This window comes from Euprymna scolopes, chromosome 42 (genome assembly GCF_053919585.1).
Source record: "Euprymna scolopes isolate OS-2025 chromosome 42, ASM5391958v1, whole genome shotgun sequence".
Classification (NCBI taxonomy): Eukaryota; Metazoa; Mollusca; class Cephalopoda; order Sepiida; family Sepiolidae; genus Euprymna; species Euprymna scolopes.
Window position 1 is genome coordinate 48,191,883 of NC_136523.1, and position 24,555 is coordinate 48,216,437.

The following is a 24,555-nucleotide window of genomic DNA, read 5'->3' on the forward strand; positions in this document are numbered from 1 at the left end:
CCCACAAAAAACACTCGTCTAGCTGAAACTACTATCAATAATTTCCCCCACTCTCTATCTTTGCCTAAACCTTAACGTAAATTTCATGAACAAAGCTTCTTTCTTAGAACTGCACACCTGTGGAACTCTTCCATTTCTAGCTTTACTACAATATGGTTGTCTTCAAGTCCAACGTAAACAAGTTCTTGATGAGCCGTCTCCTTAAGTAATATCTTGGAGTTGAAAGCCATGTTTAGTTTCAGAACAGTTTCCGATGGTTTGTTGTTCTACACAAGTCCTGGGGGTGACTGGTTATTGAGTTGGAATCCACAGGAGAAAAGATTCTGTGTTGACACAAAAGAAACCTATGCAAAGTTGCTACAGAAAAGGCTTAATTTTTATGGAGCAATTCTGGTTTCTGATTGGTTGGTAGCAGAATGTGAATTAATTTGATTTGTCAGTTCTTAGCAGCATTGTTTATAAATAGAATCTCCCGACTGTTAGGAACCATACCACATTAATCAAAAATATTGCAACATAATCCAAGTTACCAAATTTCCACTGGTCCTGGATATGACCTTAAACTATATCCAGTGGTGAGGCCCCAGCTTGTGGGCTTTGGGGAGTGTGGAGCCACCCTTTAATTACCATTGCTCCCAGGTCCACTCTGACCTGGAGTGGTAGTACCTGTTAGGGTCCCAACTATGGGTTAAATAGAAACCGATGTGAAAACAACAAATATATTCTATTAAAGAAAGATTTTCTTCGAAATCTTTGGATTCGGCATTAAATAACCTGAAAAGGGTTGATATGCCGTAAAACAAAAACCAACCAACCAAATTTCCACAACTAACGAGTACGATTTTGTCCCATTGACTGCTGTACACTCATTAACCCTTATTCTCAAGTGGCTTCTGGGCCTTGATAAGTGCTGACTATTTTGTAAAAAAAAAAAGTCATGACTGAATAGAAATTCTAAATAATTTCAATTGTATTTTAAGTGTCATCCGCACTGAGGATTGAATTACTTATTACTTCTATTTGGTCATGGCTGACAGAACGAGGGCATGCTACCCCCATGGATTAAATAAAGGGTTCTGTTCAAAATTCCATTCAGATTCTTGGGTTTTACAGAATGATTCCAGAGTTCAACAACATTTACCTGATGATGGTCAAAGCTTATGTCGACCAAAACTGAGAATTGAACTTTCAATCTTCTGGAGAATATCATTTTTACAATTGAGTTTTCTAAGATACATCTAAAGAAGGACAGAGGTTATATCAACTGAAATGTTGAGAAAAACACTCAAGATGAGACCAGTAGTCCGAAGAATGCTAATATGAATAATCAATCCTCATCTCAAAAATTCCAAAACCTTCATAAATGATTTCTAATTTCTATTGCTATTCATTAAGATCAATCTATTTTATTAGCAGCTCTTCGCATTGTTTTTAGGTCATTGTGTGACACTTTGGAGTGTTTCGGATGACTGAAAATAGTTGACGTGGCCATACGACACAATTTCTCATGGAAGCCTTTACAGCAATTTTCTCCGTCTGATCATTTTATGGGGATTTTAATAAAATTTCCAGCATTTATTCGATTCTGTAGGTCTTAATTTATTTAAAAATATAAAATGTGGCACAAGACAATGAGGGGTGCTGATCATTAGGGCTGTGATAGCAGATTATTCTTTTCATGGTTTTAACTCTTTAGTTAATATCTTAATGTTTTTATATAGGCTGGTGTGGTTCTCGGTTGATTAACTGTGTCTAACTCCATCGGATATATACTCGAGAGTCAAAAGAATGAAAAGAATATGCTGTTGTCACAGCCCTAGTCATGACATTATTTCTTGTATAATTTCCAAACTTAACGACTGAAATGCAAAGTCCACAAGTTAAGAGAGGGTTGCACCATGTCATCCATCGAGGATTGAACCCAGAACGTTCCACTCCTGTTTTGGAGAATTGTTAATGCAAACTTTTTATTTATTTATTTTTTATTTTTTTTGTGAGCTTTTTCAATTATCATTGCAGATCCACAAGATAAAAGAGTAAGAATTCCACCATGTCGTCCATCAAGGATTGAACCCAGAGTGTTTCATTTACAAGATCGAACATTATTTTTATGTGATGATGAGTTTATTTATGCAAATGATCGTTCTTTTGCATGAGTCGATTTTCATTGAAATAAAAAATTCAAATGATATCTTATGTGCTTTTATATAGAGTGATGTGGTTCTCGGTTAATTAATTGTATCTAACTGTGTCAAATATATACTCAAGAGTCAAAACAATGAAAAGAATATGCTGTTGTCACAGCCCTAGTCATGACATTATTTCTTGCATGATTTCCAAACTTAATGACTGAAATGCTGTATATTTTGGTTTGGGTTCTAACTAATGGCACTCGTGTCTGATTTTTTTTTTTTTTTAACTGTTTGGTACAATATAATTATCAAGAGAAATTGTTCTATAATAAATACAGAATCTGATGAGATATTTTAATGTCATGACTAGGGCTGTGACAACAGCATATTCTTTTTATCGGTTTGACTCTTGAGTATATATCAGTTAATATCATATGGTTTTGTATAGAGTGATGTGGTTCTCAGTTGATTAACTGTGTCGGATATATACTCGAGAGTCAAAAAAATGAAAAGAATATGCTGTTGTCACAGCCCTTATGATGACACTCACACAAGAGGACTTCCATGGGGTCTTCCAGAAGTTTTTGGAACGGTACAAGTGCATTGCAGCCATAGGAGTTTACTTCAAAGGGAACTAGGGTTTCATGCGTGCACTATCAATAAAATTTAACCAGCTAACGACCCATAAAAAGATTCAATCATTTGAGACCCCTAGCGCTGTTCTGTGACTTTTAGTTTCAGAGGAGATTGAGTTTGAAAGTATGGAGGCCAACAGACATATCATATAGTCGCTTATATTATTAGATTTGTGAACCAACAAATCAACTTATTTTTTTATGGAAATCATGTTTTAGGGGAAAAAAAAGAAAGTAATAAAATTAAAAATTCAAAGTTCTAACATGTCTTTGTACACTTGAAACTTTTGTTGTATACAACCTAGGCGAGTTGACTTCCTCCAAAGGCAGAAGTGGCAAGGAATATTAAATTTACAGAAGGATTTTGAACATGACAAGGGTTTATATATTATTTTAATTGGAATTCATTATTGAGATGAGTATTATTTATATTAATTTATTTATTGCGAACTATTATTCTCATCTTTATTAGTTGTTGTTTCGGCCAACTATTCCTCTGGCCTTCGTCAGGTGGTTGATAGAGACGGATAGGAACTTTGAATCTCCTAACTGCATTCTCAGCAATTACTGCCATCTGTAGTTGTCGCCTCACCACGTTTTTGGTCAAGTAAGCCACTGGCCGGCTTTGGGTAGGATTGAAACCGCTATCTTCAGACAATTCTTATCTGGACCCGTAGAGATTCAACGTCTCTATCAACTGCACCAATTGGTGATTCGAAGTTCCTATCCGTCGCGGTTACCACCTGACAAAGGCCAGGGGAATAATTGGCCGAAACGTGAAACAACAACTAATAAAGATGAGGATAATAGTCCGCAATGAATTAAATTAATATGACGAGGGTTTTTTGTAAACCTGGGAGAAAGAGTAAAGTTGACGTGTAGTTGGGACCATGCTGAGTTTTCAACGAGGGAAATGTTTGAGTCAACGTCGTTTGTACTAGGTTACTTGATTGACGAGACTTGTGCAATAGAGAATTGTTAATTGTACTTCATGAGTCCAACGTTTTTGTGTGGTCGTATTTTTGAAAATTCTTAATACAATTCAAGAATCAAACTTGAGGGTTATCATTGTTATGTTTTGGTGAATTGTTGATACAATTTGAGTCAGACTTCATTTATTTCTTTTTGTGCGTGTTTTCAATTATCATTGAAAAAATGGTGATTGCACGGCCTTCTGATACCTTCAACCCGATCTTCAACTTCTGATCGACCAAAACGAGTTTGTAAACATTTTTTTATGTTTTCAGGGACAACTTTTGTATTTGAGTGACCCGAGAATTCAGCATCATTTGTGTCTATAACACTGCATTTATTTCCCACATGTCACCTCTTTTGGGTTCGATGAAACACAGCCTGAATAGCAGTTAATAGTAAGACACTATGCTAAAGTAATAACATCATTATTTAGAAACCATTCTGACCATGAGGAGGGTTTTCTGTAACTATTCTGTAATTTCACCTAAAAGGTTAAACAAAAGCTACCGTAAAACTTAGAAAATAGTACCAACTTATTAATCCATTGCTTTGGTTGAGCAGTATTTTTTTCCCCGGCAGAAAGCAATCTTATACCAACAGATGAAAATCAGATTTTTCCATTGGTTTTAAAATTAGCATCAGTAGTTTTGCTTAATCGGTTGGGCATAAAATACACTCTGATATATTTTAATTTGTCCAGATTTCATATATCTATAAAAGTGAACGTGTCTCTGTCTGTCTGTCTGTGCACATTTCCCTACGCAATAACTCTGTCAATTTTTAGTCTACAGACTCGAAATTTGATATACAGGGTACTGAGATTTGGGAAAATCTACGTGATCGGTTTTCGGCCAGAAATTTGGCTGTTAAGGGATCAAAGTTCAACAATTTGACCTTTGAGAACTCTACCAAACTCCTCCGACAATTTTGCGTCTAAAGACTTAAAATGTTAATGATATAGATTTTTGATTTCAAAAATAAAAAAGTATTTATGTGCCGTCAGCTCGAACTGAAACCAAAATTGTAGCATTCAAAGCTGGTAACGTTACCACTGTATCAATGTGACACACATATAAACCGATTAAAAATAAACTAAAATGAAAGTACAAAATATTTAACGATTTTTTTTTTTTTTTTTTTCAATTTTTGACCCATTTTTGACCCCTTAAAAACAATTTTAACTGGCTGAAGATCCATAAAAAAAAATGGCCTGTAAAAAAACCCTATCATTTGAGGCCCCTAGGGCCACTCTGCGACTTCAGTTTCAGAGGAGACAGAGTTTGAAAATATGGAGGCCGACAGATAAAATCATATAGCCGTTTATATATAAGATTTGTGAACAACAATCATATTGGGCTCAATAAATTTGACGCCTGCAATTTGAAGGTCAATACTTTATAAAAATTATATGGATTTTATATTAGTGTCAGGATATGAAGACAATTCGAGATAAAATATGATCATGGTCTGCATCCTAAGCTTTGAGAAAAAGATCAAGTTTTTTGGTCTCTTTGGTAAAGGAAGAAGTACAGACATGAAAGAAGTAAACCGACATCCCTATTATCTATTGCACAAAGGGGCAGTTGTTCTTTTTTTATTTTATTTTACTTTTGTTAGTTTGAAGCGATCAAGGGGTTCCTTCTTGGGGCTAACACTTGATTCTATTATAGTTTAAATTTATATCCGAAAGCTCTTTTAAGAATAGCCACTGTTCCCTTTATGGCTGTTCTCTGTATTTCCTTATAGCTTGATTTTCCAGGGATTGCTTCTAAGTATTTATGAAGGTTCTTTTTTATTAGGCCAGTCGCTCCTGTCACAACTGGTATAATGTTTATTTCCTTCAGAGACCATGTTGTTTTTAGATCATTTTTTAGGTCCTGATATTTTGTTATCTTTTCCCGTTCTGCTCTATTAAGGCCAAAGTCGTTTGGAACTGTGACGTCGATAATGAGTGCAGTTCTTTCGGCTTGTTCCATATTACTATATCTGGCTTGATGGCCTTATCTTTTATGTACCTGCCCGCCTGTATGTCTTTGTCGTAGAACACTGTCACTCTTCCATATGTGTATGTTCAGCTAAAAGTAAAAACTATTAAACAAAGACCCACAAAGTTGGTAAATTCTTAATCAGTGTTACCCTGGATGAATTTATATAATTATAAAACTCTGTGGACCATGTCGAGGCCGCCGAGATATTATTAACATTATGTTAATAATATCTCGGCGGCCTCGACCATGTACCCTTGCTTGAATCTTGTCTTCGATGATCGAGTAATTCCATCTTTTAAAAACAAGATGATAGATAGGTGATTTTATATATAAATATATATATGTGTGTGTGTATGGGTGTAGCTCAGAGGCTAAAGAATGAGGGTGGGGAGTTGTATGTTTTGGTTTCGTTTCTTGCTGATGGCACATAAATTATATATATATGATTTTCAGAATGTGAGATATTGTATATAATAAATTCCACAGCCAAACAACGTCGCAGCTCACAAGAGCCATGACAGTCAATGAACCGGAAGTCCAAGACTCGAGTTTCACCCTCATTTGGGCTCATCAGTTAGACACATCTGAACTCAGAATTCGAAACCTGAGCCTCTTGCATGCGAGGCAAGCACTCTACCAACTGAGCAAACGCCCCACACACAAGAATTTCTATTAACCAACACAGATCAAGCAAACCGCGCCAAAATCCGACTGTGAAATGAACCTACTTCGTCTCGACAAAGGACGCAGCCATCCAACCAGTCAATAACTCAAGCCGATGTCTCACAAGTAGGAGTTTTTATCTCGAAAGGACGACGCCATCCAGCAATGCTAACCAAACGAGCAACTTATCATAGGATTTTCAGAATGTGAGAGATTACCTCACGTTGCAAAAATGCGATTTTCTACGACCCTCGCTTTAAAAAATCCTTTTATTTAAAAAATACATGGAATTTTAAATATAAATATGGATAAATTCTTAACAATGAAGGATAGAACTACCCATTTAATAGCACATTTTTTTTAAGTAAGTGAGGTACATATATTTATAAGCAAGTCAAAATATGTTGATTTTCTTTATATATTTTTTTAAGAAAACTGCTTTAAAAAACAAATATTACATAATTTGCGATTAAACTTGTTATTTTAAAACAATTTGGTCTTTGCTCCTTTAATTGAAAAAAAATTTAGGGTTTGAATGGCAGTTTTCAAGTAGTTATAAGCTTCGGAAAATAGTAAGTTGAATTATTAAAGTTCTCATAATCATTCTTAATGTCCACTTTCTGATATCCCTACCGCATTATCATTGTACGTAAATAAGTAGTTTTTTGAAAATCAAGCAATGTAACTTTTTTTTTTTTTTTTTTTTTTTTTTTTTTTTTTTTAATTTTTTGTAAAAATACCGTTGGGTGATTAAGCATAAAGTTATTATATAGAAACTACAAAGTTATTATATAGAAACTACAGTTTCGAAATTATTTTTAAAAAAATAAAAATTTTGATTTACCAACGTATTCGCGACCTATTTGCGTTATAAAAAGAGTAATATTTACTAGTAGTTTTCGGGCAATTTAATTTTTTTTTTCTTTTCTTGACCGACACACACCCTATAACTAAAAGGGGACCTTAAAGGTCAACACTGATATCTCGCTTGATGTAAACATAAGCTTTTTTTTTCTCTACATTTTGACATGAACAATTTGTGTTCCCCACACATTAAAAACGGCCTTATGCAATCGTGACTTGAAAGCTTCATCCCTCTGTTGCAGATATTGACGGTGTGACACTCTAAGAAAGCAACCTTCTCTCATAGTCGTGCATCAGAAGCAGAGATGAGTCATCGAATTCCTCGCTAACATGCATTTAAAATGCAGAAAAATAAATTCAGGAGCACAAAAGGTCACTATTAATGTTATCACTTCTGTCTTCGTAGCTCTTCAACTTTTTTGAGTTAAAAAATAGGAGGCTTTACTTTTGGAACGCCCCTTGTATGACAAAGTACGCTCCTGACACCCATGCATGCACAGCAATCGATCATTGCTGGCAAAAGTGCATCGAGAATGATAGTGACTATGTAGAAAAATAAATTCTGGAGCACAAGAGGACGTTCGTTTTAATGGTACACTTCCGTCTTCGTAGCTCTTAAACTTTTGGAGTTTAAAAAAGTAAGAGGCTTTACTTTTGGAATAACCCTTGTATCTTTAAGTTTCATCTACTGCTAGAAATTCGACAATTACATCATACTTCCCATTGTATTTGTTTTGGATCAATCAAATTGGTCGATTGTATTTGCTGCGGGGCGGTTCGCCTTGGCGGGCTTTTTGCATGCATGCATTTCTTTTTCAGTCCCGACGAAGAAGGAACGGAACTCCACAGTCTGAATGAGAAACATTGTGCGTTGTGCGCCTCTTCCTGTTCGTCTCCTTGAGACTTTTATTTTAAGCCTAAATAATTAGGCACAATTTTTATTGGATCTCCAGAGTCTGAATCGCTGACCTGTTATAAGAACCTTTCCTTAAATGAACATTAATTATAAACTTCTGTAATATCGTCTCTAGGCAAGAATTGCATCTTTTCATCAGAAGGCATCAGAACGACCCCCTTCAAACGGCAGTAAACTCAAATCTTTGAAGACAGACGAACCGGCATCCAGTTCCTGATGAAGATAAAAGGCTATCACTTTTCGAGGTTGTTAACAGCTCTTTTTACAGAGGCAAAACAGGAATTCATTTTTGTAACCGAGGAACTAATAAATTTTGTATTGAATTTTAAGGTATGCCTTTAGTATAGGTACTGGTTTGTACCCACTGATAAAATATATTTAATGAACACAATTACTCTTATGATAAAATATATTTAATGAACACAATTACTCTTATGATAAAATATATTTAATGAACACAATTACCCTTATGATAAAATATATTTAATGAACACAATTACCCTTATGATAAAATATATTTAATGAACACAATTACTCTTATGATAAAATATATTTAATGAACACAATTACTCTTATGATAAAATATATTTAATGAACACAATTACTCTTATGATAAAATATATTTAATGAACACAATTACCCTTATGATAAAATATATTTAATGAACACAGCAGTACAGCACACAATGAATAACAAACTTCTTTTCAGCTGTAACAACGTAAAACTATTTATTTGCAGCGTTGTTACAGTTGAAAAGAAGGTTTTTTGGGGTTTTTTTTTACATATGCATCACCACATTATCAAGGCCAAGAGGCCACTCAAGGATAAGGGTTAAAGAGTGTACAGTAGAAATTGGACAATATAGTAATCATTAGTAATGAAAATTCGGTAAATTTGATAACTTATATGGAACGGCTCATCAACAACTTATTTACGTTAGACTTGAACACAACCATATTGTAGTCAGCCGGAAAGCAGGAAAACGGAAGACAATTCCACAGGCGCGCAGTTCTAAGAAAGAAGCTTTGTTCATGGAATCTACGTTTAGGTTTAGGCACAGATAAAGAGTGGAGGGAATTATTGATAGTGTTTTCAGCTAGACGAGTGTTTCTTGCGAAAGTTTGGCGAGGGGGGGGGGCATAGACTGAAGCTCAGTCGAACACTTTCCATGAAAATAACGATACATCAGAGACAAACTCGCAACATCTCTTCTGTGAGATAGAGGTTGCAGGGAAGAGAAAAGGACATCTCCTACTAGGCTACGAAGTCTATTTTGAACTCTATCAAGGCTGTGTTCATTAAATATATTTTATTAGTGGGTATAAACCAGTACCCATACTACAAATATGTCCGGAGGATAGGGGACGAGAGAGGAGAGGTGTTGCTAGGCTGAAAGTCCGGTCCTGACTGGCCAACGTTTCCTCAAGACTTTAGGGAGCAGATGAATCAATGCGGCGCCCTATTAGCTGATAGATCAACTTATGGCCACAGAATTCAGAGGGGGGGGGGGCATTGATTCCCTAGAGAAAGTAGTTCTTTGTAACTGCAACAGGCCTTTGTTATATTTTGTCCTATTTCGCCACTGTCATGGAGCAAACAAAAGACATGTGAGATAAAATATCTTACACTACTTACTGGAGTTTATTTACAAAAACATTTACATAAACTTTACTAAATGAACAGGTGAAAAAATTATTACGTACTTGCGTGTCATGTCGAAATTAGCATAAATTCCAAAAATTACAGAAAATGACCCAGTAAAAACAGAATCACAAGTAAAAGTAGAATTTATCGAATTATTGAGTCTTATCGTATGTTTTAATGGGGAAGAGTTGTGCGACCAATTCAGTATGACAAACTGACTTAAATTAAGGGTCCGTTATTTCTGTCATTTTTTAACACAGGTTCTCAGAACGTAATTATGGGTGGATGTTTTTTTTTGTTTTGTTTTTAATACATCTAGTACATTTACTATATCATTTTTCTTAATGTCTGGAATTTATACTAATTTCGACATGACACATAAGTATGTGATAATGCATTTACATGAAATACGTTGGTTTAAAAATATCACTGATCTACACAAGCACTCTTCCTTCTTTTGGGCAAGTGAGGGGGAAAGCGAATTCCAACGGATAAGGATATACGATTTCCCCCACTCTCTATCAATGCCTAAATCTAAACGCAGATTCCATGAACATAGCTTCTTTCCCAGACTGCCCGCCTATGGAAAACTGTTCCACTGGTCTGCTTCCCGGTTGAATACAACATAGTAGCTTTCAAATCCAATGTAAACAAGTTCTTATCATTTTATTGATCCGTCCCCATAAATATATCAAATTCTGCCCAATTTACACCATTAACGATTACTACGCTACCATCTTACATTCATTGACCTTTATTCTCGTGTGGCTTTCGGGCCTTGATAAGTGGTGACTCAAGTAATAAAAAAAAACAAAAAAAAAAACAGAGCAATTATAACTGTTTGCTTTTTAGTGTCCGTGGGAAATGCCTAGTCGCTTCACGACAAAGTCGCCACATTTAGTACGTCATCAATTCCAGCTCAATACATCACTTATCATTCGCCCTTTAATGACGTCATTCGACTTTTGTGATCAATCAAAATTCAACAATGTGACGACAGGATAAGCATGGTTTTACTTTTCTTTCTTTTTTTTCTTTCTTTTTTTTTTCTTTCTTTTTGCTAGAACCGCAACGGCGCAACATCAAATTAGATCGTTCAAATGTGATACTACATTTTACCTTGTCCAAATCAATAATAGAAGACTAATTTTCCAGTCTTTGGTTTATCCTGGTTGATCAAAAAAAAAAAAAAAAAAAATGGGCCAATTTCAATCGAGCCCGGATCATGATCAAGAGACTTTTACAGCGTTAACAAACGAAACCGGTTTCAGTTCCAAGGAGATCCAGAATATTCATAAAAGATACAAACAGCTCGATAAAGATGAGAAAGGCTACTTGACCAGGGCGGACTTCCTGCGGATTGCTGAGCTCACAATTAATCCAATCGGGGACCGAATCGTACATTTGTTCTTTATAGAAAGCCAATCAGAAATGGTCACTTTCCGGGATTTTGTTCGGATTTTGGCGCGGTTCCGTCCCATGGATACTTCCGGCCAGGGCCTTAACTCCGAAGAGGAAAAACTCAGATTTATCTTTCGACTCTATGATCTTGATGGCGATAACATCATCACAGGCGATGAACTCTTCGATCTTTTAATGCTGCTGACTTCGGAGACGATTCCTGCGAATGAGATGCACGGAATTGTGCAGCAGAGTATCTCCGAGGCAGTCGACAGCAACATTGACAACAATAAAATCACTTTCCAAGACTTTTACAAAGTCATGAAAGAGGAACATGTTGCGGATAAGATGTCCTTCAAATTTAGCAAAGGAACCTAGACACAATAAAGGTGAAATAAATTGGGTGCGTGTTTACAATGCTGATCTTTAAAAACCAACACAAGTGAAAACATTATTACGTACTTACGTGGCATAGCGAAATTAGTATAGATTCCAAAAGTTACGAAAAATAATCCAGGTGCAACATTAACTCTATGATAACGAATTCGAAATTTTTTATATCAAATTTCAAGGCAAACTAATTGTTGTCTACTTAATTGTCATTTTAGAGTAATGAACATAATGTTGGAATTTTTTTTGTACCAATAATATTGCATCCCCCCTTGTTTACATTTATTATTTTTTATCTGGTTCTTGTATTCTTTTTGTATTTCGTATCTTTTTTGATTTTTAGTTTCGTACATTTTGGGTTTGTATGAAACTCCCTTTAATTTGAAGAAAAGGGAAATGCTAGCTCCGTGATGATGTCACGAGCTCAGAGCGGATTTCGGCCTCTTTTGAAATTCTGCCAACGTGGAGATTGGACATTTGTTTCATTGCCCGGCGCTGAAAATGGAATTTTGACGAGCCTCCTCCAAAGAAGAAAACCTGGCAAGAATACCCCAGGTATGTGATGAGACATACTTCTGAAAACTACGTGGCTACGGTTTTGCACGTATTTTAGAAGGAGTGAAATTATTTTTTTAAAAGACTTTATTTTACGTGACAAGGAATTTTGGAACCTCCTACAAAGAAGAAAACCCGGCAAAGAAAACCCCAGCCGAGCGACGAGGCATACTTCTGAATCCATCTGCATGTCTACGGTTTGCACGCAAACATGGAGGGAGAGAAAATTCTAAAAGGACTTTAAACGAGAAAAAAAGAAAAAGGCACGTGCCTGACTGGCTTTCAATTTGTGAGTACGCTCCTAAAATTTATTTCATATGAAAGTGTGATTAGGAGATACTATTTTGAATCTTATTATTGTATTCGTTCATGGATACCACATCTTCATTATAAGAACCAGTGTTATTTTTTTTATTATGTTACCTTGGCGTTTCATAAATTTAATGCCCACAAAAGGAAAAATTTGCAACTAATTTTATTGTGAATAAAATCTCTTCTTCGTTTCAAAGCAAGATCTTAATATTTTATTCTTTACCCCCCCCCCCTTTTAATCCATGCTGTCATTTTTTTTTTTTTCAGGTTAGTTACTTTAGCGTTGAATTTATCTGGAAGCAAGATAAAATTCCGACATTTTGCAAATTTTTCTTCCTTTATGTAAAAGTAGTTTGGAAAATTTCTGCTTTTATTTAAAAGCATTAGGCAAATTTTGTCCCCATATTAAATGCATTTTTCAAATTTTTTATTCCCTTTTTTGGAACTCTTTGAAGAGTGTATTCCTTTTTCATCGAGATACGTTTTAATTCTCTTTCGGTAAATGCATTTTGCAAACTTTGTCTCTATATTAAATACATTTAGCAATTTTTTGTCCCTTATTTGGGACACTTTGAAAATTAAGTGTACCCTTTTCCAATTGAGATACGTTTTAATTCCTTTTCTTTCAAGGTAGGATTAAATTTAACCTCTTGATATTTCTGTTACCTCTACTAACTTATACTATCAACTTGTCTTTGATTCGTTCGACAACTGTGGATTCCTTTCATTATCTAAAGGCATTTTGCAAATTCATGTTCACTTATTTCAGAATACTTTTCAAACTAAGTGGTCTGTTATTTCGAATAATTTAGTGAACTAAGTTACTATACGCCTTGTATGATATGACTAAATGCATTTAATATAGAGTTTGCAAAATGCATTTACTGAAAGAGAATTAAAACGTATCTCGATGAAAAAGGAATACACTCTATTTTCAAAGAGTTCCAAAAAAGGGAATAAAAAATTTGCAAAATGCATTTAATAGGGGAAAACAATTTGCAAAATGCATTTAATATAGGGACAAAATTTGCCAAGTACATTCAAATAAAAGCAGAAATTTTCCAAACTACTTTTACATAAAGCAAGAAAAATTTGCAAAATGTCAGAATTTTATCTTGCTTCCAGATAAATTCGACGCTAAAGTAACTAACCTGGAAAAAAAATGACAGCATGGAATAAAAGGGGGAGGGGTAAAGAATAAAATATAAATGTCTTGCTTTGAAACGAAGAAGAGATTTTATTCACAATAAAATTAGTTGCAAATTTTTCCCTTTGTGGGCATTAAATTTATGAAACGCCAAGGTAACATATAATGAAAAAAAAATAGCACTGGTTCTTATAATGAAGATGTCGTATCCATGAACGAATACAATAATAAGATTCAAAATAGTATCACCTAATCACACTCGCATATGAAATAAATTTTAGGAGCGTACTCACAAATTGAAAGCCAGTCAGGCACGTGCCTTTTTCTTTTTTTTTTGTTTAAAGTCCTTTTAGAATTTTTTCTCCCTCCATGTTTGCGTGCAAACTGTAGACACACAGATGGATTTCAGAAGTATGGCAGCGTCGCATATCCGGGTATTCTTGTCGGGTTTTCTTCTTTGTAGGAGGTTCCAAAATTCCTTGTCACATAAAATAAAGTCTTTTTTTTAAAATAATTTCACTCCTTCTAAAATATGTGCAAAACTGTAGCCACGTAGATAGTTTTCAGAAGTAGGCCTCGTCACATACCAGGGTTATTCTTGCCGGGTTTTCGTCTCTGAAGGAGGCTCGTCAAAATTCCATTTTCAGCGCCGGGCAATGAAACGAACGTCCAATCTCCACGTCAGTGGAATTTCAAAAGAGGCCGAATCCCGTGCTGGGCTCGTGACATCATCACGGAGCTAGCATTTCCCTTTCCTCCAAATTAAAGGGAGTTTCATACAAACCCAAAATGTACAAAACTAAAAATCAGAAAAGATTCGAAATACAAAAAACCGAATACAAGAACCAGATAAAAAATAATAAATGTAAACATGGGGGGGGGTGCACCATTATTGGTACAAAAAAATTCCAACATTAGGAGGACAAATGTTGTTTAAACTGATAATTCTGTTTTTCATTCATAACGAATAACAAAATATGATTTATAGTACATGATAATTCTGTTTTTCATTCATAACAAAATATGATTTATAGTACATGATAATTCTGTTTTTCATTCATAACAAAATATGATTTATAGTACATGATAATTCTGTTTTTCATTCATAACAAAATATGATTTATAGTACATGATAATTCTGTTTTTCATTCATAACAAAATATGATTTATAGTACATGATAATTCTGTTTTTCATTCATAACAAAATATGATTTATAGTACATGATAATTCTGTTTTTCATTCATAACAAAATATGATTTATAGTATATGAAAACGGTGCACAATCTAGAAAAATACAAGTCAGATACTTTTTATTACACCGAAACAGGTCTTATGTGCTATATATTAGATTGGTGCAAAAATAATGCCCTTTTTTTACATTCAACTTCAAAAGATCATAACTTCTTTCATAATAAACTTTATTAATCGAAATAAGAACCATTAGAATTTTGTCCAATGAGAAACAAGTTAATTTATCACATTAGCATAAAAATCCAGAGTTCTGGAAGCAATGAAGTCATTGAAGGCCGATTCAGCATCATCTCAGCTTTTGAAGTATTTTTTGCACAGGAAGTTGTTGAGATGCTTGAAAAAGTGATAATCGGTGGGTAAGAGGTCCGGTGAATATGGCGAATAAGTCTCGTAACCCAATACGTTCAGTTTTTGCAGGGTCAGCTGAGCAACATGCGAGAGTTACGGAGGAAAATTGGTCCCTTTATATTGACCAATCTCGGGCACATATATTGTAGGTTCTGGTGAATTTTGTCAATTTGTCGACAGTACTTCTCGGCCATAATCATTTTGCCCAGATTCAAGACGCTGTGATGGATGAGACTGGCTGTAGATCAGCAAACAATTACCATAATCTTTTTTTTAATGCAATTTTTGCTTCCTGAAGTGTTGTGAAACTTCTCCAACATCCAACCACTGTGTCGAACATTGCCAGTTGTTTTAGAGATCCACTTCTCATCACACGTCACAATCCACTCGAGAAATGGGTCGTTTTTGTTGCGCAGAAGGAGCATAAAAGACACCTCAAAACGACAATTTTTTTTATTATCGTTCAATTCATGTGGCACCCATTTATCCAACTTTTTTGACTTCCCTATTTGCTTTAAATGGCGAACAACTGCAACTTCTTGTGTGGTTTTGTGAGGATCAGCTTCAATTAAGGCTTTCAAATGTTCATTATCAACCGCAGTCGGTCGGCCGCGACCATCTTCATCTTTGAAGCTCTCATGACCATTGCGAAATATCTTGAACCACCATTGTGCCACACGTTCATTAGTGGCTCCTGGGCCAAATGCATCATTGATATCACAAGTTGTCTCGGCAGTTTTTCAGCCTAGTTTGAACTGGAACAAGAAAATCGTGCGGATTTGAATTTTGTCCATGCTGATGAAAAGCCTACAAAAAAATAGATTAAGAACGGTAACGAATAACACGATTCGGTAGAGTGAAAAACGCGCTTCAAAATGATATATAACATGGCTTTATATCAATGAATAAATTCAGACATCATATATAAAAATAACATAGGTTAGAAAACGATATTCTTTTTGCATCAACCTAATACTTTTTAATCTGAATTTTGTTGCAGTATTATTATATTTATTGTCTACAGTTAATTGCGATTTTAATGCTATGATTTAGTAGTTTTATGACATCACTAAAAATTTTAATTTTTAGTCTCTCACTCAAGCATAATACACACTGATCATCTAAATATCGACATGTCCAAGCCCATATTATTTTCATTCAACTATAGGCAACAGGCGGCTTTGGTGGAGATGAAAAAAGATTTTGTTTTTCATCATCTTCATACCAAGAATGTAACCTGATGAAGCTAGAACAGAAACATGTACGCCGATGTGAAGCTAAAATATAATTTTAGTAATTTAGAATTTGTAGCAAAACTTTGAAAACTGTTCAAAGAAAGGTGTTAGGGAGTTTAGTAGGAGGTTAATTTCTAGTTAGGATCATTTACTCCTTTTTTTTAAATATTTTTTCTTTTGTTTTTCTTGTCTTTGAGGAAATAAAAGTTGTTTAAAACTTTAGAATAATTGCTAAAAATTAATGCAAGTTCGAAATCTATTCTCATGTTGGTTTATGAACAAATGCAAATATATAGTAGCTACTGCTAAGTCTGCTGCAAAGATGGTCAGCTCTCTGTATTGTTCTAGAAAACTTCTCAAAACTAGTTTCTAGTTAAGGATCATTATCCAGAGAAATAAAAGGTCAGATTTAGTATCAGGATAATTTTCTTACACCGAAACAAGTCTTTAAATGGCATGTACTGTTTTATAACCTAAAATTTCTAATACATTGAAATTGATCTAAATGCTGAAACTATTAATTAGAAAGCTATACCAATCAAAAACACAGGGGAACATCTCACTTTACTTTATATAAAAAAGAAAAAGATTTTTTACAAGGGAAAACTTCTCAAAACTGCCAGTATTTTATATCCATACAGTCACTATTTGCCTATGCATGGAGTATATTTTTTACATAGGCATCACCACTTATCAAGGCCCAGAGACCACTCAAGGATAAGGGTTAAGCATGTACAGTAGTCAATTGGACAAGTAATCGTTAGTAATGGAAATTCGGTAAATTTGTTAACTTAAGTGGAACGGCTCATCAAGAACTTGTTTACATTGGACTTGAAGACAATTAGATTGTAGTCAGGTGGAAAACAGAAGACAGTTCCACAGGTGTGCAGTTCTAAGAAAGAAGCTTTGTTCATGGAATCTATGTTTAGGTTTAGGCACAGATAAAGAGTGAGGGGAATTATTGATAGTGTTTTCAGCTAGACGAGTGTTTCTTGTGAAAGTTTGGCATGGTGGGACCATAGATTGGAGCTCAGTCGAGCACTTTTTTTTTAATTACATTTTCACCCCAAACAAGGCACATTGCCACTTTGGTGTAAGGGGCTACTATCAGGGACATAAGCTACTGGGATACTATGTAGGGAGTTGGGCAGCAAGATGTTGATTCACGGTACATTTGAACTTCTGCATGTCAGCACAGTTGGGGAAGCAGGGACCCGGAATGGAATTCCAAAGTCTAGCAGTTCTGGGGAAGAAACTACTGGAGTAGAAAGCTCTCTTACATCTAGGGTTCTCTACTGTGTAGAGGTGGGATTTAGTTGCTTGTCAGGTTTGTCGAGGGTATTTACATAGTGGGGGCACAAGTGCTTGCAGTTTGTCAGAGCATTCACCATTAAAATACTTGTAGAACAGGCAGAGAGATGCAACATTTCATCGGTGGGACAGAGGTTGAAGCTTAGATGACAGTTCAGGACCTATTAAGTGAAAATATGAAAATAATGATAAAGCAGAGACAAACTCGCAACATCTCTTCTATGAGAAAGTGGTTGCAGGGAAAAGAAAAGGACATCTCCCACAAGGCTACGAAGTCTATTTTGAACTCTATTAAGGCAGGACAAGTCTTTTCTAGCAGCTCCTGCCCAGATGTGGCAACAGTACTCCATCCTTGGACGTACCTGGCTCTTATATAGAGAATTGCATCAGCAGTGAGATATCTACTGGATCGATAGAAGGATCCGACCATTTTTCCAGCGGCCTTGGCAACAGATTTGATGTACGTGTTCCATTTCAGATCAGGAGTAAAGGTCAAGCCCAGAAGTTTGTCAAAACATGAGACCTCCCTACTAGAGCCATTCATTTCAATTGATGTTAGATGGGGATCAGAGCATTGATGATGTAAAGATAAAAGCTTGGTTTTAGATGTATTAAAAGTAACCAGTGCCACATTTGGGCTGGTGCCCCAACCGCTTTTTTTCAGAAAAATAACATCTAATCTAATAGGTCCCATATTGTCTACCAAGCTTCAACCCCTGAACTTGTAAAACAAGTACATCAAGGTTTTGGAAATAAAATGAAATGAGGCTTTTAAGCAATAAAATTTAATTGAATTTTCATATCAAATATCAGTTTATTAAACGAGATCTTTTTTTTTAAACTAAAACTTGAAAAATTTAATTTGAACATTTTTAATAAAAATATATTTATGAAATGAGATTTTGAACCGAATATTCTGTATTGGATGCGTTTTTTTATGATGTTTGATTTATAAAAATCTCATTTCATAAACATGTTTTTTTTTATTTAAACGTTAAAATAAAGTGTTACTTTTTAAGTTTTAGTCTTTTGAAAAAAAAAAAAAAAAACTTCGTTTCATGCACATATTTTTATTAAAACGTTCAAATAAAGTGCTACCTTTTTAAGTTTCAGACTTTTTTAAAAAAAAAATTATTTCATAAACATATTTTTATTAAAACGTTCAAATAAAATGTTACTTCAAGTTTTAGTCTTTTTAAAAACTGTTTCATAAATATAGTTTTATTTTTATTTATTTATTTGCAAACTATTATTCTCATCTGTATAACTGTTGTTGTTCCACCACAGTTCGGCCAACTCATCCTCTGGCCTTCTTCAGATGATCAACCATGACAGGATGGAAATGCTGAGTGTCGTAATTATATCCCCAAGTAATTACTGCCTTCAATACTTGTTGCATTACATTTTAGTCTGTTTGGGGTAGAATTGAATGCCTTTATCCACTGGCACAGTGAATGGAGATATTGAATTTCTACGGTTCCAGGTGAGCATTGCCTGAAGATAGCGGTTTCAATCCTAGGGACTATTCTGAGTGTTCACTGCTTCTGGAACTAATATTGCAAGAAGCTTCCAAGGATTTTAGTTGACCATAACCATATATTCATATAAATCCGTATATTACATATGAAACATGTTTTCAAGTATTCAAGTTTTTCGGTTACTTATTTCATCATCCATCACAGCAGCATCATTTGGAATCCCATCATTTATATTAATGATATTATTATATGAAAATAATTTTCTAAAATCATGCATATGGTGGCCATACTGAAAAGGAAAGATGCATAACATTGCATATAAAAGTTTTGTTAACAAAGAAAAAAAAGAAATTCGACAGACTCAAGATTTTTTTTCAGTTGAAAGAAAAGATATTTATTACCGGTCGTTTTCACACCAAACTGCCTGACATGTATTTTCCAAGCTAGCAACAATATGGTTGCATTCCTTTTACCCTCAGGGTCAATTAACAGTTTCTTAATTTGCAGCCATAACCGGTTGTTATGTCTCTAATTTGTTCCACGGTATACAGTGATCTGAAAATCTTATTAAAAGTTTGGAAGATAAATGAGTGTTTCATCTTGTTTAAATGTTCATGCTGTGCTGCCACATGGTTAAAAATAAAACCCTGCCATGTCGACACATGCTTAAAAGTCTTTCTCTCTCTCTGCTACATGCTTTTTCCTCTCCTTCTTTTCCCCTTTCCTCTTCTTCCGATCCTGCTGTGGCATCATGCTAGCACCAAGGCTTGGTCATTTGCACACGCGTCTATGGCTTCATTACAGATGCACCAGTGCTAGTGTATGAAAGGAGCCCCAAATTTCTGGCCTCAGAAAATTTAGCTTATGTGATATTAGAAGACCAGTGTAACATGAAATGATATAGCAAAATAAAATTCTTTTAACTGTCTTTTATTATTTTTCTGTTTGATTTTTAAGATCAATAAAATCACAAAGTTACAAAAAAATAAAAGTAACCAATTAAAAAACAGAAAAAGAAATGTTTTTATCTAAATGTAAAAACAATCAGATCTTTCTGTTTGAGAGGGGGATTGAAAAACCACACAAACCAACAAAGAGAAGGCTACTACATTTGATATTACATTTGATGTTACATTGGTCATCTAATATCATGTGACCTAAATTTTCAAAGGTCAGAAATTTGGTACACTAGCACAATCACTGACACACAGGATCTTGCCAGATCACCAAAGTTAAGCAACGTTGAGCCTGGCTAGTACCAGATGGGTGACCATTTGGGAAGACGAGGTGCTGTATGTACCGCAAGGTAAAATACCAGGTTGGGAAACTGGCGCTGTCTTTCTCTCGAGGGTAGATGGGCCTCTCTTAAGTCATGGTAGGCAACCCATCTAGTGATGGTGTCATGATACAAAATACCTTTGAGAGCCCTGGTGAAGCAACAATTATTCAGCTACGGACAAGATTTTAATTACACTACAAACTCGTGTAGTGAGTTCAATCCTGGCTGCGGCCGCATGTTACGTTATGGTACACTAGCACCAATGCACCTTCAACAGATGAGAACAGTAGTTCAAAATATCTATGAATGTTTTATGTTTGGGATTCTTCAGACTACTGTTCTCATTTTGAGTGTTGAACTTTGGGGCAAATCTTTTCCATTGAACATGGGAATCTGCATGGAATTTGGAATGGGACTCTTTATTTAATCCATGGGGGTAGCATACTCTCATTCTGTCAGTCATGACTGGGTATAAGTCCTATGTAATTTGCAATTATATTTTGAGAATCATTTGCACTGAGATATTAACCATCACCTGTTATTTTCACAATTTAGTCGGAGGTTACATCAACCGAAACATTTTGAAAATAACACTCAAGATGAGAACAGTATTGCGAAGGATCAAACTAATACAATTCATCATACATTACATTGGATAAAAATCCTAGGATGAAGTACAGAACACCCATACCAAGTGACTTCAATGCAAAAAAAATAAATAAATAAAAAAGGAGACATATTGGTTGAGATCAATTTACCTTGACCTTCACACTCATAGTCTCTACACAACTTTAATTAAAATTTGGATTGATATTTTTATTAAAAAAATAATGAAAATGAGTTATATTATTTAGTCGTGGCCAAGACCGATTTTTATGTAGAGTGAGTTTATATATTTACAAAATGTTTAAATTTTCGATCAGATTTTGTGACACAGAGCACGTTTATATATTTACAATCTGTTTTAATTTTTGAGTAGGTTTTCACAAATTGATATTTTTATTTAAAATATCAATCCAAACTTTAGAGTTGTGTTAAAAAAAAAAAAACGCACTCTTGTTGTCAAGGTAAACTGATGTTGAGTAATATGTGTCCTTTTTTTTGTTTTGGTTTTTCACACTGAAGTCGTTTGGGGTCTGTATTCCATACTTCATCCAAATCCGACAGTTTCTTTCCACAATATGTGAAATTTTTACATTAACAGCAGATTATTAATTAAAATAAGGTAAATTTTATAGAATCACTCCCTTCTACAATAGGGAGAGGGAACTTTTTTATAGTGCCAAACTGTATGCTTTTTTTTCCTGACTGACAAATGTAATGCAAGACATTACTTACACAAGTGACACCTCTATCCTGTCAGGTGATAGGATCAGAGTAGAAGAAAAATAGAACTTTCATTAGTATATATATATATATATATATATATATATATATATATATATATATATATATATACAGGGTGTCCACAAAGTCCGTGTTCAATTTTAAAAATGAAGTGATCCAAAATCGAATTCTCTTTACAGATTATTTCTGTTGCAAACACAAATAAAGTTATAAATATTTTAATGTACACCCTGTATATATATATATATATATATATATATATATATATATATATATATGTCATTAATTTGCATATGAGAGGAGTGGTGGTTTTAAAAAAGGACGAATTGGAGAGGACAGGAATTGAGTTTTTGACAGCCGTTTTTGACAAACGTTGAGAATTACAGTTTAACTTGGGGGAGTTGGTGAAAAGTTCAAAATTTTTCTTTTGTTACACACCAACATAACTTAAGCCAAACTGGAGAAGGGGTGTTTAGAAGACGTGAGTAATTCTTTATCTCTATGTATATATCATCTTGCGTATTATTCTTACAACAGTTTCCATGTTCAAAAAGATACACTTGAGATGAGAATAGTGGTCCAAATAATCTAAACCATCACATATTACATCGAATAATCTGAATTTCATTTCCACAATATTCATGTAATACATTATGTGGCATTTTCATGCGATGTATTATGTGACATTTTCATGTAATGCATTATGTGACATTTTCATGTAATAAATTATGTGGCATTTTCATGTAATACATTATGTGGCATTTTCATGTAATGCATTATGTGACATTTTCATGTAATGCATTATGTGACATTTTCATGTAATACATTATGTGACATTTTCATGTAATACATTATATGACATTTTCATGTAATACATTATGTGACATAATGTGAGATTTTCAGGCTAACAGCGAGTCATTAATTAAAGTAAAGGCATTTTATAAAATCATTTACTTCTACAATGATGAAGGTGGACATTGTTATAGAGCGCCAAACTGTGTGCTTTTTTCCCCAGCGTAACTCTAAACTTAATCGAAGGAGAGAAAAAAAACGGTTATAAGACGTAATATATATATATCAGAATAATTAGATGCATTGGATCACAGATTAATGAATCTTGTAGTTTCAAGTCTTACGAAATACTTTTGGGTGGTAATACATTATATAAGACAATCCCAGCCAAATAAAATTGCTCAATATACTAGACAGAGCAAATTAAAATTTACAGATTTTATATTTAAATTACATTCAGAAAAAAATATAATTTTCAAAACAAAAATTTATTGCTTCGAAAATTATATTTTTTTCTGAATGAAATTTAAATATAAAAACTGTAAATTTTATATATATATATATATATATATATATATATATATATATATATATGTGTGTGTGATTTTTCAGAATAGATAACAAAGGAAAAACAGCGTTATAAAAGTAAATACACAACAATAAATGTCAACAAAGGTAAGCAATCTGCTATTGCCTAAAAAAAGTAAAATCTCATTTTGAAGAGTGAATTAGCTTAGACTCGTCATTTACAAATTTTAAAAAATTTAGATTCGTCATTTACAAATTTAAAAAAAAAGATAAAGAAAATAAATAAAAAATTTAAAAAGTAAGAAACTTGTTTACAAAACTTGCCCTGACCAAAACGTTGTGAAAATAACATTCAAGATGAAAACTGTAGTTCAAACAATGCAAATAATACAAATCCTCATCTAAACAATGTTGAAGCAGGTTTTTCACTTAATTATTGCATAGTTATTAGTGTTGGGACGATTAATCGGAAAATTTTTCAATGCCAAAATGATTCTTTTGACTTTTTTTTTTGATTTTGTTTAAACCAAAATCTTCCATTGCTGTTAATAATGATAAAATAATAAATATTTATTGATTTTAAATTACCAGTAAAGCTAAAATCAATAGAGCATCATCCACACGTGTAATTTTACGTTTAGGAAAATATCTACATATTTAACGTTTTTACGAAAATTAGGGGAAATAACAATCTTATAGTTAAATAATTAGAGATTTATAAAGAATCGGAATCGGGAAAAATATTGGAATCGTCCCATCACTAATAGTTATCACAGCATTATTTATATTAGTGGCATCAAAACGTGGAAACAATTTTCTAAAAGTCATGTTGCATAGAGCCCGTTACTCAGAAAACTCTCTTTCATAATTTTTTTTTTTTGGGGGGGGGAGAAAATCTACCTTTATAAACTCGGAGAAGTCATCGTTGATTTCATTTTACTTTAGTCGAACTTCTCAAGGAGCCCCATTCCTAAGGGCTTAGAATTGATTTCTATACAAGATATATGCATTTGAATATTCCATTAAACCTCCTTTATGTCTCAGTTTTTTGATCGGAGCACTATATGTGCTCTCCGCTTATCTCAACACTGTCTCGAGTCGTTCTGAACCTCTAAAGGGTGGAACGATAAAATTGTCGCCCTAGAAAAAACATGATTTCATTTCCGTTTGATGAAAACCTGATTTCTTTTTTGTTGCAGACCATTTACTAGTTGGCCAGTTGTGTACAAATCCTAAGAACGATCGGACTCTTCTATCATGTCTGAAAAGGACACAATGTTCAACAAGCAAGATCGGAGATGTGCCTCTGTACAACTCATGCTCTCTACCGATCCAAGTTATGACAACAAGGCCATTGCCAGCA

At 34.1% G+C, this 24,555-nt stretch overlaps 1 protein-coding gene and 1 pseudogene across 4 annotated transcripts in view; both read left to right on the top strand.

The window, feature by feature from the left end:
• Positions 1-2,196, top strand: part of LOC145267092 (uncharacterized) — a 36,737-nt gene extending 34,541 nt beyond the window's left edge. For all 3 annotated transcript variants that reach the window (XR_013864823.1, XM_080123088.1, XM_080123087.1), the window contains exon 3: positions 2,020-2,196. Coding sequence is in view for 1 of the 3 variants with exons in the window: in XM_080123087.1 (XP_079979213.1) it covers positions 2,020-2,156 (137 nt within the window). In the remaining 2 variants the exon portion in view is untranslated. The remainder of the gene's footprint in view (positions 1-2,019) is intronic.
• Positions 2,197-9,677: 7,481 nt separating this feature from the next.
• On the top strand, positions 9,678-11,620 carry LOC145267214 (calcineurin B homologous protein 1 pseudogene; annotated as a pseudogene). The gene has a single exon (XR_013864837.1). The product of XR_013864837.1 is annotated as a calcineurin B homologous protein 1 pseudogene (transcript).
• Positions 11,621-24,555: the final 12,935 nt, after the last annotated feature.